Below are 23,919 nucleotides of genomic sequence, written 5' to 3'. Positions count from 1 at the left end.
CTTTGTTGTACTGTTTAGGTCATCTCTACGATGCCCTGTTCTTCTTGCTCCTCTTTTGTGCTAATATATTTAACAATGTATACATATACATTGATTTCAACTTCTACATGCCTAGAAAGTTGGAAGGGATTTTCATAAATGATAAAACAGAAAAGAAAAAAAAGAAAAATTTTCATATTTGTCAATCAAGTTAAGTTTTTTTTTCTTTTTCCTTTTACAAAGAAATACATTAGTTTTGGTAACATTGTAATTTGTTAAAAAATCATTTAAATTATTTAGAAAATAATTTGTACATTCTTTATTTCTTTATATAAAATATGCATTGATTATAGAAACTATAATTAATGTACGATATTTAATCAAGACATATGCTATTTTGTCTAATATATGGGTTTCTAATTTAGGTTAAAAAATGTAGGTGATAAATGACTTTAAAAATAAAAATCAGACAAAATTCCTTTTAGCTAAATATTTATAATTTTATATTTGATTACTTGCTTGGGCTCACAATTTACTTGGGCCCATCAGATCCAAACATACAAGCCCAACCATCCAGTCCAATTCCTCCTCAAAGACCAGATCCACGATGAGGAAACGCATACTCTCTTTAGTGTCGTACATCTAGGGTTTTATGTTTTAACCAGGCAGAGACGCACAGAGAGTTGCAGCAAAAGCAGCCATGGCTACGTACGACCTAACACCACGAATTGCGCCGAACCTAGACAGGCACCTGGTGTTCCCTTCGTTGGAGTTCTTGCAGGAGCGTCAGCTCTACCCTGATGATCAGATCCTGAAAGCCAAGATCGAGCTCCTCAACAAGACTAACATGGTCGACTACGCCATGGACATCCACAAATCCCTCTACCACACCGAAGACGTCCCTCAAGGTACTTACTTTTATCACATCTGTCTCTACTTATGTGGTGTTTGATTGAACGAATGATGGTGATTGGGGATGAGTGATAATAGATATGGTGGAGAGAAGGGCGGAGGTCGTGGCCAGGCTTAAGTCCCTTGAGGAGGGGGCGGCACCTCTCGTGGCTTTCCTGCAGAATCCCAATGCAGTGCAGGAGTTGAGGGCTGACAAGCAGTATAACATCCAGATGCTCAAAGAACGGTATCAGGTTCGATTTTTGGAATTTTTTCTTAGCTTATTTTTTTGTGGTTTGGTGGTATTATGTGGTTTTTGTGGAGAGATGTTGGATGCTTTAGCGGTAATTTACTGGGTTTTATGGGAGGGTAATATTTGAAAAGTGTTTGTTGGGAATAAATGTGTTCATTCTAGAATGATTTTTTTGAAGAAAACTTGACTGACTGTCCTCTGTATTGACTGTGGTTCACTATTTAGATATGAGAAGTGGTAATCAATTTGTTTGGTGATTGCTGTTGTTGGTTGCAAGGTAGAAAATACCGTAATTGGACTGTATCTTGCATGGCTAGGATTGAATCCCCTATGGATAGTGTATTATACATGTCTTAGTTTTGGTAGAGTTAGTTAACTTGTTTTTAGACATTTATATTCAAAGTGATTCTGCCTAGATTATTAGCCTCTGTTTACCTTGAGCAACTCAATATGCAGTGATGAAAATCTCGATCTTTCATATTATTGATATCAAATCATCAATACGTTCGGACATACCGTTTATCATGATAAGTTTGGTTGCTAATAGGCAACATACGTAACACAAGGAATGGTGGGATAAGACAATAGATTATTCTATATAAATAAGTTTTGTTGTTAATAGGCAACATATGTAACACAAGGAAGGGTGGGATAAGAAAATAGATTATTCTATCTAAAGTAGGTGTGACTACAATCAGAGATACAGTGAGGGAAATTTTTGTAAAATTGTTTGTGTGCGGTTGTGCGCGCATGTGAGATGATGGTATTTTGGTGCAAAAAGTGGAGAAATTTAAGTAATAGATTTCAAAGAGAGAAGATGGTAGCAAAAAAAGGCATGGATAGAAGTGTTAATAAAAGGATGGTTACTAGAGGATTGGTGGATAGTGTTTATTTGGACCAGGATGAATGATGGGGGAATGTCCAGTGAGTGGGTTTCGACTAAATTTCTTAAGGATACATGCAACTGATCCCAAACTGTATGGGAATAACTATTTTGTGATTGTGATTGTGATCTGATTTGTGTGTGTTGTCATTAGTTTTTCTTGTCTGATAAAATAGAATTGTTGAAAGGACTAGTGATTGTTTTGTCATAAACTGTACCTTTGTTACTTATTGAATGTCATCTCTATGTATCTGTGGACTAATATATTTAGAAATGTTGACATTTTCTGTTGAAGCAGCGGCATGAAATTACTTTTCTCTTTTGGGCTTTTTAACTCATGCAATGATGAAATGTTTAAGCAGATTGGACTGGAGCAGATTGAGGCATTATACCAGTACGCCAAATTTCAATTTGAATGTGGAAACTACTCTGGTGCTGCTGACTATCTTTATCAGTATAGGGCCTTATGTACAAATAGTGAAAGAAGTTTGAGTGCATTATGGGGGAAGCTTGCAGCTGAGATACTGATGCAGAACTGGGACATTGCTCTTGAAGAACTTAATCGGTTGAAAGAAATAATTGATTCAAAGGTTTTTATCATACCCCTTCTCTTATTTCTTTTCTTTTTCTTTTTCTTTTTTGGATAAGACCTTCTCTTATTTCTTTACACTTCATCTCGTGTTTCCAAGTGTAATATTTTATCAACTTTGATTTTCATTGCAGAGTTTTTCATCACCATTGAATCAATTGCAAAGCAGAATATGGCTAATGCATTGGAGTCTCTTTATCTTTTTCAACAACGAAAATGGAAGGACACAGATCATCGACCTCTTTAATCAGGACAAGTATGCAATGAAAACTCAAGCAATCTTGCCCCTGTAGACTTGGTTATCATAAATGTCTTTATAGGCATAAAAATGGGCGTGTGGCTTTGCTTTTTTACCTCTTACTGGTTCAAAGATTGTAGTTTTCATAATCATGATGAGCATCATATATCCTTGGTTCTTTTTTGTAGTTTTTTTTTTTTTTAAAGAGGTTCTTTTTTGTAGTTTATGTTTTATCTTTCGTATCCTTGTTCCTTATGTTTAACCTGCCTTTTGCTTTTACCTTCTTGTTGACCCAGTGGTAGAGTTGCAAGGATGCAACCTAGAGATCACTGGTTAATTCATGGAAACTACCTCTCCACATATTATGTGGGGTAAGGTTTTTTTTCATCTGGTCTGTCTTCGACCCGCCCACTACGAGAGTCTTGTGCACCGGTGTTGTTTACCTTCACTTTAAACAAAGAAAAAGAAAAAGAAAAAGAAAAAGAAAAAGTATCCATCCTAACGTTAGTATCACCAAGAGCGAAAAGGATGACCAGGATATACATCTACTAATAATTTATGTTCTAATTGATGGGATGTTTTTACATAAAGAGCCCCAAAACCTAGTCAACTCGAAAGAAAAAGGTAGGAAATAGAGGAAAGAACTGATAATCAAGAAGTAGAAATATATTATATCTTTCTGCATGATGCATGTGTACTTGACATTGGTCATTTGAATTTTTGTTGTGTTTTTTAATTGTTTTCAGCAATACTTTTTGCTTCTAATGGTGTTTGAGCTAAATCATAACTGGTGTTTCTATTTCAAGGCACTTTAAGTTTTCTTCTTAAAACCAGTGGCAGTTGGATGTAGAGATTAACATCTGTCTCTTTCTGTGCCTTGAATTCTGATACCTCTTTCAATTTTCCCCCATAACATGTTTTATTAACTTCTATTATGTGGCCCTTTTGTAAGCATTTAGTATTTTCTTTTACCAGGTATCTGAATGCGATTCAAACCAATGCTCCTCATCTTCTACGTTACCTGGCCACTGCATTTATAGTAAACAAAAGGAGAAGACCTCAGTTCAAAGAGTTTATAAAGGTCATTCAGCAAGAGCAGCATTCTTACAAAGATCCCATCACTGAGTTTTTGGCGTGTGTGTATGTCAATTATGACTTTGATGGGGCACAAAAGAAGATGAAAGAGTGTGAAGAAGTAAGTTTCTCAAGACCCTTAGCAATTAACCCTCTATTACATTCCATGATAATGTTTTTCTTTTGAATCTGGATTATGTAACCTTTTACTAAATGCAGGTTATATTGAATGATCCCTTCCTTGGAAAACGAGTGGAAGAAAGCAACTATTCTACTGTTCCATTGAGAGAAGAGTTCCTTGAAAATGCTCGCCTATTTATCTTTGAAACTTACTGCAGAATCCATCAGCGCATTGACATGGGGTGAGTACCTCCTTCGCGAAATTGTTTGATTTGTTTCAATATAGCTTTATGAGTGGACATGAATTTTCCCCCCTCTGGAGTAAAACCAGCATAGCATGTGTTTGATATGAAGTTTATTGATGTATTAAAGGTTAGGGTGGGTCCTTATCAACTTGTGAAATGTTTCAATAATATTTGGTGAATTGGTAATTTTACACAACTACAATAGGACACAAGAAATGCTAGAAATGGGGCGCAATTGCAGAAGCCCTCCCTCCCTCCTTCAATTAGTAAAGAAGTTATTAATTTTTTTGTCACACTTTATTTGTGTTTTCACTTTTTTCTCGTTGCTTCACTAATTGAAATTAACCTATCTTCTTGATAGAGTTCTTGCTGAGAAGTTGAATTTGAATTATGAGGAGGCTGAGAGATGGATCGTGAATCTTATCCGAACCTCAAAGCTTGATGCCAAGATTGATTCGCAGTCGGGAACTGTTATAATGGAACCCAATTATCCCAACGTGTAAGATTAAGAATACAGATTGTCTTATATTGATCAGCATGCATTTTTTCCTATCTTTCCTACCAATCTCTCGTGTAATTAAAATTTTAATCCCTTTCAGGCATGAGCAGTTGATCGACCACACAAAGGCATTGTCAGGTCGTACTTACAAGTTAGTTGGTCAACTACTTGAACACGCACAGGCCCAAGTTGCTAGATAAGTCCGTTACAAGTGGGAGAAATCGAAGGGATTGCATCTTTTCTGAATCTCATGAGATAAAGCAAGACCAGAAAAGTTGTTTAATTTTAAGGTGATTTATACGCTGAACTCAGTCAAGTTTTTGTATAACCCCAGACCTTTTGTTGAAGAGTAGAATTTTTAAATTTTAAGGTTATCTTGTTTGGAGCTTTCTTAATACTGTTTCTACTATTAGACGGATGAGTGGACGGTTAGTGACAATAATATTGGAATTAGTTGCGGTTAGAATGGTATTCCTATCGGTGAAGGAATTACATTTTACAGATGTCTTCACAACAGGCAATATTGCAGGGTCAGTGTCCTATCAATTCAGGCTTATGGAAGGTGATTGTTGATCTGGGTATCATTATGTGAATAGAATGCAACCTTTATTCGCTGGTATCATTACCCTTGAAGCATGTTAGGCTCCCTAAAAGCACAAGAGTTTGACATCAAAGATCTCTCAAGTCTAAAATCTTCATTAGAGGAGCTGCTAATGTACGCGCCAGGTCTGCTCGAACTCGGCTAAAAACATTATCAGTTCCATGATCCAGAAATTTGCTTGGCTTCTGGCACTTGGATCTTTCTGACAAATTGAAGTATACACCCCTCAATTTCTAATTGTTTCTCTTCATGATATCATTCTTCTTTTCTTCATTTTGGTTAGGATACAGTCAAAAATCGGAAGTAGTCCACTACTTAGTATGAGGAGTATCAGGTTCCAGTACCGTCCATAACTCCATATAGTAGTCGTACTCAAAAGGATCCACTTTTATTGACTTGGCGGGACAACCATAGACCAAAAAAAAATGAAGAGGTGCAAAAAGAAAAACCACAAAGAGGACAAATTATAACAATAAAACAAAATAAGGCAAACAAGCCTCTAAAAAAATCACTTACCAATTCAAATACAATCTACAACGCTTGGTTACTCCATATAGACAAACCCATGCCACCCCAATATTTCATTTTATATGTTTTATTCTTTACAGGCAAACATATAGCCCAATAATAATGTAACCCAGTGATTAACTTGACCTATAGCTTCCTCTCAAACCCAGGATGCATCATATTTTAGCAGCAACTGCATCAGGTGTCGATGATGATAGAAAGAGAAGCTAAAAACAACGATTTCGCATTCCTTATCTACAACTAGAAAGCAGCAAGCTTGAAGCAGGCATTTGACTTTACACCTGGTACTGATTCTTCTCTGTTGATGTTGAAGGAGCCAAAAAAAACCCCTTCTTCTGACTCTTCCATTATTTGTGTTGGCTGAACGGCATGGTACAATTCAACAAGAATTCTTAACGCAATGATTTATCATTTATCGTATGAAAAGATATCTATTTTTCTTCCAATGTTCCCATAAAGCTAAAGCTGTTCAAAGTTTAAAATTTAAATTAAAGACATTTCTGACTTGATACCTGCAAAGCTGACCATCCTACTAAAATATCTGATCAGACTTGTGACAACTTCTATCAGATCAGTCATCCATCATGCGATTTGTGCTGCTTAGAAGTTGGCATTGACTTGCATATACTCCAAGTTCGCAAATACTTTTACCACTGATAATGTCAATTCCCATAGTTCCTCCAATTATCATGCCGATTTCGTCTGTAGGTACTCCTCTCAAATGGAAAGCCATGATCATCAGATGTTTTTCTGTAAACGCTGCTTCTATTGCTTTCCTTGGCAGCTTTTCTCCTTTCCTCTTCAAAATCATATTCTGACCGCTGTTAACAGAGAGAGTAAATCAAGATCACACAAGTTAAGAAAAAATGTACACAGAGCAAGATCATTCTTCTGAACCCCATCACTAAAGCAGACCAAAGACAGATACTTTGGCATCTGACTAACTACTCAGGCAGTCAGGCCAACTAAAAAAATTATAGAACAAACAGGACAAAAAAAGAGGGCGAAAAAAAACCCAAGCTAAGCATTCTTGATCTCAAATTAATTAGGAAAAAGTTGAGATGACAGTAACTTGTAAGATCCTTGGTGCTTCTTTCACTTGAAAAAATCATCCAAAATTCATTTTCATAATGATATATGGACCCCACTGGTAAAGCTACCAATAAAAATTTAAAGGTGATCAATGGTAAAAGAAATGAGAAAGAAAATATATGATTTCATTACAGCTTATGAAGTTGACATGATTTAAGACATGGAACTCAAAATTAGTTTTTATTTTTTAGAAAAAGAAAGGAAACTAAGATGCATCCAAAATTTGAAACACAATAACAAACTAAAAAGTGGCATTGAGAGAATTGCTAACCTTAGCAGGATCTGAAAGTACAGCATATGCTTCTCCAATCATCTTAAAAAGTCTGTCAGCATCCTTGTAAATGTCTTGGGCAATTTCCTTCCAGAGCCACCCCTCATCTCCAAGCTCACTTCTTGGCAGGAACTGACCAGCCTATATTTCACAAGCAAAACACACAAGCACCCACAAATGTAATATCAATGAAAAATAAAAAATCACAATGCTTATATTACTTAAGAAAGTAGGCTTAAAACCTTATCTGGGTGATGTCGGAGTGCTGCTTTCCTATAAGCCTTCTTTATATCTGCTGCAGTGTTGGACGGTTTCACTCCCCTAGCATTGCCATGAAATAGAATAACAAAATAAGCTTTTGTTAAGTAATAATAATAGAAAGAGTCGCAGCAAATAGAAACTAGAAGAAGCAACCACATTCTCGACAACATTCTGGTAGAGATGCAGCAACAATTAAAAGTCTACAGTGGAGGCAGACTTATCATTTCAATCACTGAAGACTTTGTCACATCCCTCATTCGTCTTTTTGACAATTATGAAACTACAAGATGAATTTTCAGTTACGTATTAATAAACCTTTTCAAATTCATCTTTTTTTAAAAAAATATTCTGAAGACCTAGGAGTGGTTCCCAGCCAATATTCTGGGGTTCAAGTACCCACTCCTCCATAAAAGCTTAGCTAGAATTTTTTTTTTCCAGACGCCTAATCAACCAATTTTTTTTGTCTGTATCTCTGTGTAAACAAGCATATTCACATTTCCAAGTGTGCTGTCAAAATATTCAATTACATATACATGACGACATAAATTGTAAAGATTTTCATAAATGTTATTTCTTGTGATTAGCATATTAATTTAGATCACATAAGAAAAATTACGCCATTGCAAATACCTCGAATAACAACAGATTTTCATGTCAGCGTAAAAGCGTGAGCAAAAAAGAAGGCTGAGAGAGGTAATTTGACAAACATAATAGCCCCCCTTGCGAAAAAATGTCCAAAAGGTCCAGGAGAAGAAAAAAGGAGGGAAACAAGCAATAATATGTATATGTGCATACAGATGTCTCTCCTTTTGTCTAAGTGGTACCTAAGTAATTATGCATATACATTATTACATCCATGAATGATTTCAGTTTCAGAAGGCAACTACTCTCTTTTTTATTGCTCTTACGCTGCCTCAACTTTACTTGGATTCTTTCAATAATCCCAGTTCTAGTTACATTACAAACATTTCTCTAGAGTACTTCCAGTGATGAAAATTGCATTTTTATTGATAACTTAAAAACACTCATACCAAAAGAAGTATCAGCCTGACAACAAGATCAACGGCATTTACAAAAGCAACTCCACAACTGAACTACACACAACATGGGCAAGTAATTTAGGCATTTAAAACAAGTTCTGAAATTCAACTAAGCACTTACAGTACGAGGTATAAATCCAATGGGATTCCTTTTTTGGCCTCCTCTTCCAACAAGACCAGACGGCGATGAGCTTGCCTTAGTTCTTTAACTTTACCAGTCGATTTACCTGCTGTACCAGATCCTATAACCTTTTCCTTAGGTTGATTTCTAAGTACGGTTATCACTCTGCGGAGATCAGTAGCCGCTTGTCCATGGTCTCTAATCATCTCATGCAGGGTGGCTCTTCTTGAAACCGCCTACATAAGGCCGGGAGATCAGGCACAAAGATTTAAGCTCAGAAATTGAACACATTACTCAATATTTGCCAGAATCAAACTCCAGTACATTTCCCTACCCTTATGATTTTGAAAAAGAAAATGCTCAAACATAAGAGATGCAAAAGTAAACTATTCCCCTATAAAGTGAATGTAAACAAACGGTTTGATAGCATAGCAGCCAAAAAACTGCTGTCATTATGGCAGTTAACCAGGCTGAGGCACAGATCAATTTGGTTGTAGGAATCACATTTAGTTACAAAACTATAGACCAAAAATTTACATCATGTGAAAGCCATTAGAAACAATACTGGAACAAAGATTTCCACAATTTGTTCCCCAACATAATAAGGTAGATGTTTCAAACATAATTCCATAAAAGGAAAAGGTGAGAATATTTGGAAATAGAGAAGAAAAGAAATGGACAAAGATACAACCGGAAATCAGTAATCTTATCCTCAAATTGTTAAGAGGCTCTTAACGATGATTTGAACCAGTGATGCCTAAGTTTCAATAAAACAACCTTAACACTTCATTAAAGCTTGCACTCTCCTTAAACTTGGAGAAAAAAACAAAAAAGGAAAAAATAAAATAAGAGTCGATATCCTTTTATAAAGGCTTAAACATTAAAGGCTCATGCCTGCATCAGATAGCATCATCTCAATGGTATATCACTTTCCACCATATTAATTACAATATCATAGTTTCACTGTTCAGGTACAGCATCAATCTATTAGCTGATCAAAGTTTTTTGGTCAAAGAGATTTTCACGGGAAAGGATTAAAATTTTAAAATGCTTCATATGGAAACCATTAAACCCTTCTCTCTCGTTCATATATTTTAAATTTATACACACGCAGTTAAATAAATAATGAGCAAGTTGGAAAATTAATGTATTCTGATAAATTAAGATTAACCAGCTTCCCCAGAATCAAACCAGCACCCAGTTCCTAGTGGTGGCATCGCAATAGATGATGGAACTTCTTCACATTACAAGTCTTCTGTTTGGGAGGTTAAGAAGAAGGGGGGGGGGGGGGTGGAGAAAGAGTAGATATATTCTTTTAAAGTCATGCTGCTAGTGCACATGAAAATATTCATAAAAGACGCAAACCTTGGAGTAATTTTCATCGAGGGCTATGGCTAGACTGGAATCAGCAATGGCATCAGCAATCTGGTCCAAAGCTTGGTGTGCAGCAGCACGGTTGCAGAAGCAGATTGCTGCAAAAGGGCGTGATTGAACATGGCTTGATAAAGCAGCAGTATATTGCTCCACTGCTTCTGTATATCTTCCTGATTGAAAGGCTTCATTCCCTGCTTGCTGTAATTTTTTTTTTATAAAATAAACAGAAACCTTATATAGTTTAAATATTCTGAGGAAAGAGCACCAACATTTTAAAAGGCACTGAGGTCAATGATATTATTCATCAACAAACAAGTCAGATAAAACACAATAACATTAAATTTCTGCCTGGCAAGCTGCCAGTTGCGATTCAGAATTTACCTTCTCGAGATCCAGCGATAGGTTTCAATGAGAGACAACTACACACCCTTTAAAGTTTCCAAACAACGGGTTTAGATTTCAAAGTCCAAGCTAAAGAAATTCACCACTGGAATTTCCACTCAAAGAGTAACAACTTTTGGTGCATGAGAAACCGTCGCCGGGCAAACAAGAAAAATTTTCAGAGATACATTTACTGATCTAAGATATTCATAGCGTGATGAATAACAGATAAGTAATTTTTAATTAACATTATCCAACTATGTGTTTCGTTGCATAATGAGTGTAACAAATTTAAATCCCAAGAACAAAAAACTCCAAAATGCAAGGATAAAGTCACATGCATGTGGCCCTTCTCAAACCCACAATGATAGCAGCCACATGCCCATGGCTTTGCCCTTTCTTATGTGTTTCAACTTTCAATTTTGCCATGTTCTCCCATGTGGCATAGAACACCGATGTCTTGTCTCATAATTGCACAAAAACACATGACCAATTGAATAGAACTAGCTGAGTCATATATTCCATCTTGAAGAGTAAACACTAAGCATCTTATATGTACACAAGGAAATCCTATCTCTCACATACCTTATGACATGAAAGTTCACGAATGGTGGCAGCTAATGAAAATAGTGATTCCAAAATCTTACTCCTCCTCGACCTATATAATGAACATTATCATCAGCAACCTCACAAGAATATTGTCATGAAAAGGCAAAGTAACAGTGTGGCACAGATCAACATATTTACCCATCTCTGATGGATCCAACTTCTTCTAGCTTTGCAAGTAATTTGATAGCCATTTCAAACCTTCCCATGAAAAAGTAGGCCTTTGATATCCAATGCCACCTCCACAGCCTTGCAACTGAGTAGCTTTTACATCCTGAACCAGCCACATTTGTGGACTGTTCTAAATTGCCAGCAGACACAAAATGCTTTTCAGCAACATGAAGAGTCTGCTCGCATAGCTGAATCACCTCTTCATACTTCCGTAACTGCAAGAAGCCGAGAAAATTTTAGCCCCAACTCGCCTAATTACGTGGGTAAGCTATAAGAGACAATGAAGGATAAGGATCACTGAGCGGAGTTATTTATTGAGAAAACACAAACCAGACACAGAGACTCCGCTTTCATTTCAAGTAACTTTTCCGAGTATTGACTAATTGATAATGCCTCAGAGATTATATCTAAAGCAGTTGCGGCTGCATCCGATGTCCTTTGTTTCAAGAGCTCAGCAGCCCGATCTGTAAACTCGGCCACTTTCTGCAATAAAGGGAAAGCACTTAAACCATTAGTTTGAGAATCAAACGAGAATAATATCTCCCTTACACATTCATTTTATGAAACAAAAGTACATTCAAGATGCACAAACAAGAGAGGGAAGAAGGGTGGGGGAGAGGAAGAGAAAAAAGCCATGCACCAAAGCACAGGAAGGCTATAATGATGACTTGACTTAAACAAAAGAAAATTTAGACATCTGTAAGGGGAAATATAAACAGCCATCTAGTGAAATAAAACAACAAGCCTATAGCTTTCAGAATCAAAATCATACACATTGTGACCGTAAACTCTAAATGAAAGTAAATTTCAATTGTGATTCTGATTGTAACAATTTACTGAACAATATGTAGATTACGTTGCTTTTATCTTGGTGACAAGAGAGGTGGAAGGATAAGAGATGAATGAAGCAGTTCAACATACCAACACAATTCATGCAAAGAACCATCCAGCGAACAGCACACAAAATGGATCCGCAATTGACAAGGTAGGACCATGATAGGTGTTTGTCCCTTTCCATCATGCTTATTGTTTTACTACCCGTAGTGTTCTTATCTCAGGCAAGGGTCACAAGTCATAGAAAACGTTTACACAACTTCAACAATTTAAAACCTGAGGTCAAATTTTCTCTGACAGAGAGAAACCGACACAGGAAGCAGTTCAAAGGATTTCCAAATATATTTCGGATTTTGTAAAATGATTCAGCAATAACATAATTTTTCACTAAAGGCATCTTGTGATATCTAGGTTCACAACCATCAATGCTAATATGATTGTTTTTTTTTTTATATCATTCAACGGGGGACCAGGATTACCAAGTCTAATTTAATCTTATTCTCATTTTGTTTTACCAAGTGAAGACTTATCTTTTACAAAAACTGTGTTCACTAGGAATTACGAAATAAAAAGGCCACAAAAATCCATTGCACGAGACTCTCATAATGGTTTCAGGATTGGGAAGGGCAGATGTATGCAGCCTTGCACAAGCTTAGCAGAGAGGATGTTTTCTTGGTTTAACCTATGGCCGCCAGGTTGCAACGGAGCCTTTGCAGCTGGGCCAAAAGTTACCCTTAAGAATAGTGACTCAATAGTCTTGAAATTGGGAAATCAGAAGCCAAAGTGTCCACAATATATACGGAGGAGATTATATATGGAAGAACTTATTGTAGACAAATCAACAATCGTAAACAAATGGATACGCATAGATGAAGTTCCTAGACTTCTCTTAGAAAACTTTAGCATCGAATAATATAAAGAATAGATGACCAATAAATGCGCCTTTTACATGAATTACAGAGAGAATAGAAAGGAGCACCTATCATTTCTGTAAAGCCTGCCAACAGGACTCAACTTTACTATGTTTTAGTGCATATGAGCAGTCTCTACATTATGCTAAAATGAGAAATTCATTAGCAACAGAACTATATAAAATAATTGCATACCTGTGCCTTTTGGAGGCCATCAGCAGCTTCTATTGTGATTCTCCGATCCAAGCATACTTCAGCTCCTGATTCCAAACACTTACCAAAAAAGAGCAATGCATCTTCAACTTCTCCCAGCACAAGATGGCAACTTGGAAAATAAAAACATAGATTCAAAGGAATGTTTATGGTACAATCTAGAATAACAGAACATGAAGCCTCCCAAGCAACAATATATACAACACACGTATAGAGCATTGTCTCCACAAGTCCAGATGAAAAATAAAAACAAGAGTTTCTACTCCATAACACAGACTTTAAGTTTGAATATTAGAAAGAATTTTGATGGCAGTGAAATATTTCCAAGGTAGGGCACATTGCACCCACTCCTGCAGAGCGAACTTGCAATACCATATAAAAGCATTACAACAATAGCAGTTTCAGATGAGTTGTAAAGTACACGCAATTTACTAGTCGATCTCCTGTGAAAGTTTTCTAATTAAATATTTCCTTCTTTTTTTAAAAAAAAATCGTTAAAGAAACCAAAATGGACAAGGATACAGCAGGCACATGATTATAGTCCATTCATAAATCATAATTCAAAATAGCAGAAAAGTATGCCTTACTTTGCTGCTCTCATTTGGACTTTGGTAAAATTCGGATCCAGTGACATAGCCATCATGCAGTCCCTCAAAGCTTCCCTAATCCTTCCAAGAGATATCCGTGTAGCAGCACGATTACTATAACAGAGCACTAGAGGCTCAATGCGACATTCTAACGTCTCATTAGAAGGGACTGAAATTATTCCATACGTGTAGAAATTCTCAGCTATAGACAAATCCCCATTTTCATATGCCTGGTTTCCCCTATTAAAAGTCATAATCTTGCAGGGATAAGCAAAAAATAATATCCAGAAACAATTCAGAGAGGAGTAAGAAAGGTAACCAATCATAGAAAGATAATTGAACATTAAATACTCATTATGCTTGCAAAGCACCTGAGTCGCCAAGCATCACAGGCTTTCTCAATTGCTTCTGTGGTCGAGGCTAATCTCTGTTTCAACCCTTCTTCCGCTTCAGATTTATTCTGTTCATTGCTTTGAGAAGTCGAAAAATTCCCTTCTTGACACTGCATTGTGTTCAAAAGTGAACAAGAGCCAAGAGCCAGTACAGGGTGAAAAAACTGAAAATTGAAGAGAGGAAGAACAAACCTTGTCATCAGAAGTTGGAGTACTAACAAATTGTTTGGAATGGACTTTCCTCCTATTCATATTTCTACGCTGATGCTTCCTTGCTGATAAGTTACTTTTGACAGAGGAAGATGCAGAAAAGGAATAGGTTTTCTTGTCTCTATCTGATAAACCAGAAGCAAAACAGAACTGCAATGCACAGTTTCCTTGTTTCCCCTCCATGTTCAAGCTGTATCCATCCTGAGAAGACTTAACACCAGCACCACAGCTATTGCAAGCTTGCTCAAGCGTGGAATTAGAGTACTTAGTTTCAACTTCAGAAAGAAAATCTTCAGAAGCACAATCACTGGCACAACATCCTCCTGAATGATGATCCAAACCCCCCTCACTTGGCTCCTCGCATTTCTGACTACCTACATCAATATCTAATTTATTTTCTGCAACGGCCTCATCTTCATTTTCTCGATGAGCAGGAAAAGCTGAAGGGGAGATAGAATCCACACAATTATTTTCTACCATGGAGGAACCTTTTGATGTCAAAGAGGCTTCCCTTGAAAATTGCTCAGCCCCTAAGCTTTCCTTGTAAGGAGAAAAATCCATGGGCGAATACCCTGGGGAGTTCTGATTTCCTTCCACATCGCCTTCTTTTGGCAAAGGATCTTGTTCTGGTTGGTGCTTACATTGGTGAGGTTGCTTCAACTTTCCCCTCTTTTTCTTTGATTTTCTATCCCTCAGTGATCTAATCTTTGTACTGGATTGCAATTTTGTAATTACTTCAGAAAATAAACTTGCTTTTAAAGAACAAGGATCCCATTTTGGGGTTTCGAAATCTGGAAAGGTTGCCCCAAATCCCTCTGGGTTGCAAGTAGAACTAACCTCATCTTTTTTACTTTCAACTGCATCTGCGGAACTCGCTTCAGAAACACTGCCCTTAGATTGACAGTCAAGACCAATAGGCGAGGGAATTGACGGTGCAGCATCTCCATTCAGTTTATCATCCTTATCTCTTTCACCTTGGGGGAATTTTCCTCCATCCAAACTCTTGAAACCTTCTGAATTTTCACTATGAGAAGCAGCTGGTGTATTAATGTTATAAATACTTGAAGCCACGTTCTTGCTATCAAATATAAATGAAGTTTTGGAACAGGAAGAAGGTTCCTTACTGTCAGCACAGTTGACATTGCTGGAATCATTGATGTTTAGTTTTTTCATTTCATCAGCAAGTTTAAAAAAAGCAATTGAGCTTGGATTACTAGTTAAACTATCACTACTGTCAAATTCAACTTTACACTTATTGTTAATACTAGATTCAAAATTACCACTGTGAGCCTTTGTCATGTCAATGTCATTTCCGAGAATTACACCATGAGAATTACTCTCATTGGGGCATTTCTGTAACAAGCCTTCTTCGGAATTGAACCGCTGCTTACTGCCACTGCCAAATACAAAAATACCATCAGGATGACCTTCATCCCAGCTGCAAGTTCCATTAGAACTACATTGAACAGCACTAGCTCTCAAGATGTGAGATCCCACATCACTTTCCCCTTTTACTTTCTCCTTATCATCAGAAGCTAATCCAATAGAGTTCTCACTCAATTTTCGTTCTTCCCCTTTCAAATTTGACTCTGAATTGAACCAGCTAGCACCAAAAACAAAATTCAAAGCAGAATCCCCCACTGTTGTCATGGAATCAGTCTTACGGGAATTTGAACTCGATGCAAACTCCCTCTGGTTAGCGCCAAAAACATAGTCAACCCCGCCAGAACTGATTTTTTCCACATTTTGATGCGACACCTCGAAATTCAAATTGAAAGTGGAAACATCTCCATTATCACCAGACTTCAAACCCCAACCACCACGCTCCCCACTCTCAGCTTTAGCCTCTAGTTTGACCCCTGAAGCATTGCCAGTAGCAGCAAAAACAAGCCCCACATCATCAACTTTCTGGAAATCCCCTTGGTTATCTGCGTTCGCCTTCTGCTTATCACCAGGAACTGGAAATCCAGAAATTTCACCACTAGTCTGCGAACTCTCACAATCCTTATTAACAGCTACCTCACACTGTTTAGCTCCAAACACAAAACCCGCATTTTCAAACTTCCCGGACTCCACTCTACCCTCATTTTCCATAGTGCCACTAAACAAAAAGGACTCGTTCTGATTACAACTAAAACCATTTGATAAACCATTTTCACAATTACCAGCGCTGTTTAGAGAACCGTTTGTTGCTCGAAATGGATTTAAACCCGACCCCGTCTCACCTGATAAATTTCTCAGCCTCGCGTGCGACGATTTCCTCAGTTTCACCAGCCTAGGACGACACCGACCCGATGCCACAAACCCCTCCCGGGAGGAGAAACCACTATTGCTGCAATCGAACTGAATCGAATCACTTGCCTTCGTACTGTCTTGACCATTGGAACCGAAAAATACGTCAACAGGAGGCTTTTGGAGTTTAGAGGACGGCGGAGATCGCTTATCCACCGCCGCCGGCGACATCCCCGGCTAGGTACCGAGAAATCGGGTCCCCACTAGAATTCTGGTTCTATAGTGGGTAGTCACTTGTGTCGACGAGAATCCAGAGAAGGAGAGTAAGTAGATTGACCCTTGTAGGTTGGGTTCTTGTTAGGGTTTTGCTTCAGTTTGAAGTTCGAAGTTGCAGCGAAAGAGTGCGCAAGGGAACTTCGTTCACCTTTTTTTTTTCTTTCTTTCTTAACGTTGAAGTAGACTAATAGAGGGTTCTGTGTTCAAGACGTGGAATTTTACGGATCAAAAATTTCTCACATGTCACATTTGTCTAACCAATTAGAATTAGGCACGTAAGACAAATATTTTCACATTTTTCACTATTTTAGGCTAAACCCTAAAATTACATTATTGGCTATTTATACTTCACGCCATGGGGCGGTGGTCAATAACAAATTATTAAAAAATAAATAATAGTAAAAATTCATGTAATTTGTATGGTATTCTTACTTACGATTTTAAAAAATATATATATAGTAAAATACTAACTTGATTCCAGTTACATGCCCTTCAAATAAAATTTATGTTTACAATATTTAATATTAGATTGTAGCACTAGGTTTGACGGGCTAAGGCGATCTACTAAGTGGCGATGAGGCTAATTCGCTTGTCCCATATCGCCCAACGGAAGATATGAGATCTACTAAGCGGCGATGAGGCTAATTCGCTTGTCCCATATCGCCCAACGGAAGATATGAAAAGCAAAATATAAAATAAGCCAAACTTTCAACCAACATCAACCATCAAATGCTTTTCTTTAAGCTCAAATTAGTATGAACGGATATTGGGTCTGTTGTTATGTATGTTGGCAGATGTGACTTCCTTGCAAAATCACAAAATCTAGCGATGGTCTCTGTTCAGTGAAAAAGAACTCCATTGCCAAATCCAGGCGCCTCTCCAGTATTTCACACACACATAGGATCACAAGAACTCTTCCTGCATTCTCAGTGCAAGGAAAATTTCTGGACTGCTTTCGCTTTCGAAGAGCTTATATATGCAAAGTCATATATAAGCATGGATAAGATTGGGCCTTGGGGTAGCATACTGACACCATTACATCTGCATAAAGAGAGGAGCAAGAATATGGACCAGGAAAAAAAATTCAGTCAGCTACATCATCTATGTTACTCTGCTCATGAGGTTCTCAGCACAACAACTAGTGAGTCGAAACACAGGACTATCAAAAATGAATCTTTCGGACTACAAAATATAAAGAATACTACAAGATATTATAATTTCAAAGACTTTCATGACTTCTTTAAGTTATATTTGGCACCTTGGGGACTTATTCCATATTCTACAAGCCAATAGAGAGCAATTGCGCCACACATAGAACTACACGACTACCAATTTTGTTCATCTATGATATCAATTAATGTCATGACTCACAACACGGCCTATATTAACCAAAATTTGCCCCATTTTTATTCACACTTCTAAGAACTCCCATCATGATGCAACACTAGCGGAAGACTTCAACTTCTTTGGAGGCGGGTTTCCACCGGAGATCACCACGTATGAATAAAAGAACAGCATTGCAGCACTGTGAAACATGAGTACAGTGTAAATAATGAAAAATTGAGAACATTTGAATGAGACATAAAAGCCTAGGTATCTTGGTCAATAAAGTAGAGGCAAACACATTATATACCTTATGGCGGCATAAAACCCAGTTGGAATTAGCTTCTTTGACTGCATTGATAGACCACAATATTAAAAAGAAAAGATCAACTAACCATAAATATAACTTTTACCAATGCAATTATTACCAATGAGTAGGCCTGAACGTTCCTCCACAAAAGTACTGCTGAAAGTGCTGCAAGTTCAAGAAGAAATACAATCAGGCAAGCTCAGATAGGCAAGGGTATTTTTTTTTTAATTTTCAATCTTACAGCTCTTTCACACAATACATGCAAACACATATGAGCATTGGCATGCACATGTGTAGACTGTCAGTAAAATAAGAGGTGCATTGCCCATGACATCTTAATTCTTGACAACATCCTAGTTTACCGATGGGATGCAGAATGCTAATTCGCTTTCCAAATAATTCATTCTATTCCCTGCAGTATATAAGCTTGTGGATGTCCCATAGGATCGATGACAAGGAAACCTTTGTTCAACAGACTGGAAGCTGCATGTATAAGTTAAACAAATATTTGGTATTGACTTCAGGGAATAAAATATTTTACGTTCGCTGACTTATGTAATGAGCACTACTTATGTATCTCTTCCTTTTAAGTGACTCAAACTTTTTTATATGCTCGGAGTCTAGATAGATTCATACCCAATTCACATTGCATACACATTCCAAGTCGGTCTTCATTTTGTTCAGGCATAAAAGGAGGTCAGAAACTGGCAATCTAATCTCAAAGTGGTACTGCCAAAGGCTTATATCAGAAGGTCTCTTTGATGAAACATCCATTACATGAAAAACAAAATAGAACTATTATATAGCAGGCCAAAGTAATGTTTAGAGGCCTCTCAATCCAATTTTATATTTCCTTGTCTCTTTAAGGTACAGAAATTGCAGTTTCTAATAAATGAAAAACCAGCTATCTTGGGAAAAGATAAATCCATATTAAAAATAAAGAAAGCATCATTGTGAATCGAGATACTATTCTAACGGAGCTTCAACACAGAGTTAATCTACCTACCTGCTTGTCCCAGAATAAATGGTAAACTGGACTTCCCTTGCCTCCAGATCTTTAAGCTGAGGGTACTGAGGGCCAGTAAAGCTCCTCCAAAAAGTACCCCAGTGCTTAGATTTGTAAGGTTTCTTGAGAATAAAAATCCAATAAGCGCCCCACTCAGAACAAGGCCACCTGGTACAAAAGTGCCACAAAAAAGTTGATTTTGGCCTTTATAGAAAAAAAAGTTTATTACAGTGAAGGTGATTACCAAACAAGTGTAGACATGTATGCAACTATTGCAATTGGAAAAATACAATCAGCCTAATTTCGACAAACATATTTTTCCTTTGATTCTGCCTCCAAACAATTAAAAAGTTTCAAGCTTCATTTTTGAATTGCAACTCACCTCCTAATAATCCCCTCCTCTCAAGGGGAAGTGCCACTAGTGATTTGACACACATTTCCTTTCCTTTGTGAAAGAAAAAGGCCTATTTGATCTCAACTGTAGCTGAATGATATCATTAACAACATTAGGCTAAGTAAACACTATGTTCTACCTAAAAAATCGAATCATTCTTCCTAGTCACAAAAGCAATTTGCGTTTATTGTCACCTTCTGGACAAGTAGGTTTTCATGGTTGGTTCACATACAAAGCCATAGTATCCACTATCCATTTGATGAAATTGATTGTAACGATACTCATTTGAAAATTTTGAGGAAACCTAGCTATTAGAACAGACAATCAAATTGACCTCCAGGCAGACATTTTAATTCACAACAATTTGCGTTTATTATCGCCTTCCAGACAATCAAATTGTTAGGAAACCTAAAAATTTACTTTTATAATCACCTTCCGAACAAGTAGGTTTTCATGATTGGTTCACATACTTACATAGGCACGGTATCAATCTGATGAAATTGATGTAATGAAAGTATGAAACCATACTCGTTGAAAAATTTGAGGAAACCTAACTATTAGAAAAGACAATCAAATTGACCTCCAGGCCGACATTCTAATACACAAACACAGGCACACTCACCATAAGGAATACCGAAACAAAAGTCATGGATTTTCGCTGCCCTCTTTGGCTCTGGGGCAAAGCCAGACTCTTGTACCGGCCCATTTAATTCCACTTTATCACCAGCATCTGCTTTCACACCCGAATATTTTACTGCATCTTCTGGCCATGAATTAGATGATGCATCGTCTGTATAACTAAGAGTGGTTTTAGTCCCTGAAGTGTCCGTACCATGCCCTTCTGCACTCATAACAATGGATTGCTGGACAGTTCCATTGATTAGAATAATCCAATCCATGAAACAAAAATAAATGGCCATTGATCATTGAAGGACAAATAAAAGTCCTCAATTCGAAACCAAAGACCGTTGCTATATATCCAAAACGAGACACACACAAGCATACAAACCAAAGAATTGCGATACCCATAATTAATGATTCTAACTATTTGCACACAATCAACATTTTCTGCAGAACTCGTGATTGAAGACTATTTTTTGCACTTAATTAAATTTCAGAACGCACCCATATGATCTCGGAAACAAAATTAAAACCAACATTTTCTTATTTGAAGCGAAGCAAACCAAAGAATTGCGACACCCACAATTAAAGATTCTAACTTTTTGCACTCAATCAACATTTTCTGTAGAACCCATGATTGACGACTTTTTTTTTGCACTATATTAAAATTTAGAACGCACCCATCTGATCTTCGAAACAAGATTCAACCAAATATTTTCTTATTTGAAGCAAAGTAAGCAGTCTGCAGTACCTTCGGGCGACGAAGAGTGGGGCTTAAAACGAATTGCCTCTGGAGCTGGAACTTGCTGCTGCGGTTAAAGGAAAAGAAGCACGAGAGCTGAGGAGATACAGTTGCAGCCGCTGATTCCATTGACGAAGATCGACAGCTGATCGCGATCGAGATCGAAGAAACACAGACAAGTTAGGTAACAGCTGCTTCGTTGCTCACTTGCTCTTGTTCTTTAATGGGAACGGGTCTCCCACGCCGACGTCAAAGCCATGACCGGGTCGGGTGTGGGTTAAAATCGAATTATTGAAATAAAATAATATATTTGGAATAATCTAATCGTGATTTTGTTGAAATTTCGGTTTTTGATTAACATTTTCGGCATAATCAATTATCAAGTCTTTGAGGAAACAGGAATGACCTCCAGCTTAACTTGGAACACATTCGCACGTCTAGACATTAAATTTATGGTTCAATCCATCATATTTGGGTTCGAGCAAAATATCTTCGAGTCTTAATTTAAAACTTTGAGTTTCAATTAGGATTTTTAAAAATTCATCAAGGTGATCATCTCTCTCCCTACTTATTTGTTTTATGTATGGACCGTCTCTCTTCAAATTGATACGGTGGTTGCGAAGGGTCTTTGGAAGCCTACACCTCTTTCACGGAATGGTCCTAAAACCTCTCATCTATTTTTTGTAGATGATTTACTCTTGTGTTGCTGAGGTTTCATTTGATCAAGTTGAAGTTATTGAAGAGTGCTTAGATATTTTTTGTGGAGCTTCAGGTTAATTAGTGAGTATTTTTTGTTCTCATAACACTCCTACACAATTGGCAAAGCAAATTGATCGTGCTTTTGGTTTTCAATTTACTAATAATTTGGGTAAATACTTGGGAGTTCCGCTTCTTCATGAAGGGGTGAATACCCATACTTTCTCTTATATTGTCGATCGAATTCGAGCTAAGCTGAGCACGTGGAAAGCTAGGAACTTTTCTCTTGCTGGGCGAATTACTCTTACTCAATCAGTCTTAGTTGCTATTCCAGTTTATTGCATGCAAACTGATGGATCGTACTTAACACAAGAGGGGGGTGAATTGTGTCCCCAAATTCCGATAGGAATCTCTTTTTATAATTTAAAAGGAAATCAATGTCAATTAACAATTAGCACACAAATTTGGACTCTAATGATTATCCTAATCAATATTCATTTCAATGCAAGATATGATACAATATGGTGAATGATCAATTATCAAATAATCAAGGAATTGCAAAAACAGATTTTTTAAATAACACACTGCGCACAGATTTTACAACTCAAATTTCACCTAGCAAATCAAGTCAGAATTCAATGAAATTTGGTATGCAGTATCACAACACCCTAATGAATACTATATCAAAAGTTCAGATTAAAATTCAAAGTTTAGCTATGTGAACAGTGCACGGACAGACTAGTGGTTCAGAAAATTCTGCAATCAAAACACTTAATCAATCAACAAGCAAGCAATGCAATCAAGAAAGTCCACACAGCAATTTATAGTAGTTCGGAGACTCTTCTCCTACATCTACTACCTAGGTTCACCAACCTAGGATTTTCCAACCTCCACTAAGGATGTGGTTTTCTCAAGAGCTCCACAAAACTCACAAGGGTTTTTAGGTCACCCTTAAAACTGAAGATTTCAAGACAATCTTCAAACTTTACAACCAAGGGTTTCAAGCACTCCCTTAAACTCAACCTCAACAAGGTTTTTGCCCAATGAAGGGACTTTTACAAGTGTTCGGTATAAATGGTTCACTCAAGGTTTGCACTAAGCAAATGGGGTTGAGGAACACTCAAGAATCACAATATCACCTCACGGGTTGGATAGAAAATGAAGAATAATGAGGATTTTCGAATCTGAAAATAAGAAGCCAAATGAGAAGCACTCCCTCTTTGCAAAAGCAAAATAGTGAGGAAGCCTTTAGAGTGGCTTGGGTAGAAGCTTGGATTCAATGGCACAAACTAGCTTGAAAGCTTTGAGAGCAAGAATTTCTTCAATGTAATTTTGGCTTCTCCAAGTTGGAATGAGGAAGAACCCCTCTTTATAATTTACCAAGCTCTTGTGATTTCCACCATTGGATCTTTTTCTATCTTCAAATCTCGACCTTCAATTACATGTGCAAATCTTGGCCATTGAATGAATAGATCATTAAATCTCAACCTTACAATATGTAGCCATTGCACTTGCATTATTTTCCAAGTCTAGCTTTCCAAGATTTGAGTTGTGATGTGCACTTGCAGCCATCTTTGACAATTTGATCAAACTTGCACCAAATCTTGACCTTGGTATCTCCAACAATTTTGTCATCTTTGACCATTTGATCAAACTTACACCAAATCTTGGCCTTGGTATCTCCAATGATTTCCTACAAAATGTGTAGCAACTTGCAACAATCTTTGACTCCAAAAATCAAGTAAGATCTTCTTTTAAGTCAAAAATTGCAAGCAAGAATATGGTCTTATGCACAACCATTGGATTCACCTTTTAAATGGTCATCTTAACCCTTCAAGTCTTGTTGTAATCTGATCCATTCATAATTCAAAACAATTCAATCTCAGCCATAGATTAGTGTACCGTTGGAGCTTGTAGTCTTCAAGAATATCTTCATAATCTAAGTCTTGTCTAGT

General features: G+C 37.2%; 3 protein-coding genes across 4 annotated transcripts; 1 reads left to right on the top strand and 2 right to left on the bottom strand.

The window, feature by feature from the left end:
* The first annotated feature begins 611 nt into the window (after positions 1-611).
* Positions 612-5,234, top strand: LOC120013677 (eukaryotic translation initiation factor 3 subunit E). The gene is made up of 8 exons (XM_038865568.1): positions 612-887; positions 970-1,124; positions 2,369-2,596; positions 2,730-2,851; positions 3,809-4,028; positions 4,127-4,269; positions 4,634-4,771; positions 4,872-5,234. Exons 1-8 carry the CDS (start codon positions 680-682, stop codon positions 4,969-4,971), a joined length of 1,314 nt encoding a protein of 437 aa, XP_038721496.1. The 5' UTR covers positions 612-679; the 3' UTR covers positions 4,972-5,234.
* Positions 5,235-5,839: 605 nt separating this feature from the next.
* On the bottom strand, positions 5,840-17,043 carry LOC120013676. Of its 2 annotated transcripts, XR_005471474.1 has the most exons (13): positions 14,347-17,043; positions 14,134-14,264; positions 13,763-14,002; positions 13,158-13,287; positions 11,548-11,700; positions 11,188-11,432; positions 11,026-11,098; positions 10,051-10,257; positions 8,686-8,921; positions 7,506-7,584; positions 7,264-7,404; positions 6,413-6,721; positions 5,840-6,260 (listed from the first exon to the last, which is right to left on the bottom strand). XR_005471474.1 is itself a non-coding variant. In XM_038865566.1 (12 exons), the coding sequence occupies exons 1-12, from the start codon at positions 16,825-16,827 to the stop codon at positions 6,563-6,565; spliced, it is 4,275 nt and encodes a 1,424-aa protein (XP_038721494.1). In that variant the 5' UTR covers positions 16,828-17,043; the 3' UTR covers positions 5,840-6,562. The 2 variants fall into 2 exon arrangements, 1 of the variants encoding a protein (XP_038721494.1); XM_038865566.1 differs by having other exon boundaries at positions 5,840-6,721.
* A 971-nt stretch (positions 17,044-18,014) lies between these two features.
* LOC120011681 (protein FATTY ACID EXPORT 1, chloroplastic-like) lies at positions 18,015-21,523 on the bottom strand. The gene is made up of 6 exons (XM_038862775.1): positions 21,278-21,523; positions 20,528-20,768; positions 19,512-19,679; positions 18,624-18,670; positions 18,506-18,546; positions 18,015-18,397 (listed from the first exon to the last, which is right to left on the bottom strand). Exons 1-6 carry the CDS (start codon positions 21,395-21,397, stop codon positions 18,304-18,306), a joined length of 711 nt encoding a protein of 236 aa, XP_038718703.1. The 5' UTR covers positions 21,398-21,523; the 3' UTR covers positions 18,015-18,303.
* Between the last annotated feature and the right edge of the window lie 2,396 nt (positions 21,524-23,919).

This window comes from Tripterygium wilfordii, chromosome 13, assembly GCF_013401445.1.
Source record: "Tripterygium wilfordii isolate XIE 37 chromosome 13, ASM1340144v1, whole genome shotgun sequence".
NCBI classification, from domain to species: Eukaryota; Viridiplantae; Streptophyta; class Magnoliopsida; order Celastrales; family Celastraceae; genus Tripterygium; species Tripterygium wilfordii.
Note: the sequence above shows the minus strand (reverse complement) of the source record. Positions and strands in the feature narration are given on the sequence as shown.

Bases quoted from the DNA above. Each gene is read 5' to 3' on its own strand.
- LOC120013677 (XM_038865568.1), top strand. From the start codon at position 680: ATGGCTACGTACGACCTAACACCACGAATTGCGCCGAACCTAGACAGG. The intron at 2,597-2,729 runs GTTTTTATCATA...TTTTCATTGCAG, and splicing joins AAGAAATAATTGATTCAAAG to AGTTTTTCATCACCATTGAA. The intron at 4,029-4,126 runs GTAAGTTTCTCA...TACTAAATGCAG, and splicing joins AGATGAAAGAGTGTGAAGAA to GTTATATTGAATGATCCCTT.
- LOC120013676 (XM_038865566.1), bottom strand. From the start codon at position 16,827: ATGTCGCCGGCGGCGGTGGATAAGCGATCTCCGCCGTCCTCTAAACTC. The intron at 11,701-13,157 runs GTATGCAATTAT...CCTTTATTGCAG, and splicing joins ATGGCCTCCAAAAGGCACAG to AAAGTGGCCGAGTTTACAGA. The intron at 6,722-7,263 runs GTTAGCAATTCT...CTCTGTTAACAG, and splicing joins TACTTTCAGATCCTGCTAAG to CGGTCAGAATATGATTTTGA.
- LOC120011681 (XM_038862775.1), bottom strand. From the start codon at position 21,397: ATGGAATCAGCGGCTGCAACTGTATCTCCTCAGCTCTCGTGCTTCTTT. The intron at 19,680-20,527 runs GTGAGTGTGCCT...CTTTTGTACCAG, and splicing joins TTGTTTCGGTATTCCTTATG to GTGGCCTTGTTCTGAGTGGG. The intron at 18,398-18,505 runs GTATATAATGTG...CATGTTTCACAG, and splicing joins GGGTTTTATGCCGCCATAAG to TGCTGCAATGCTGTTCTTTT.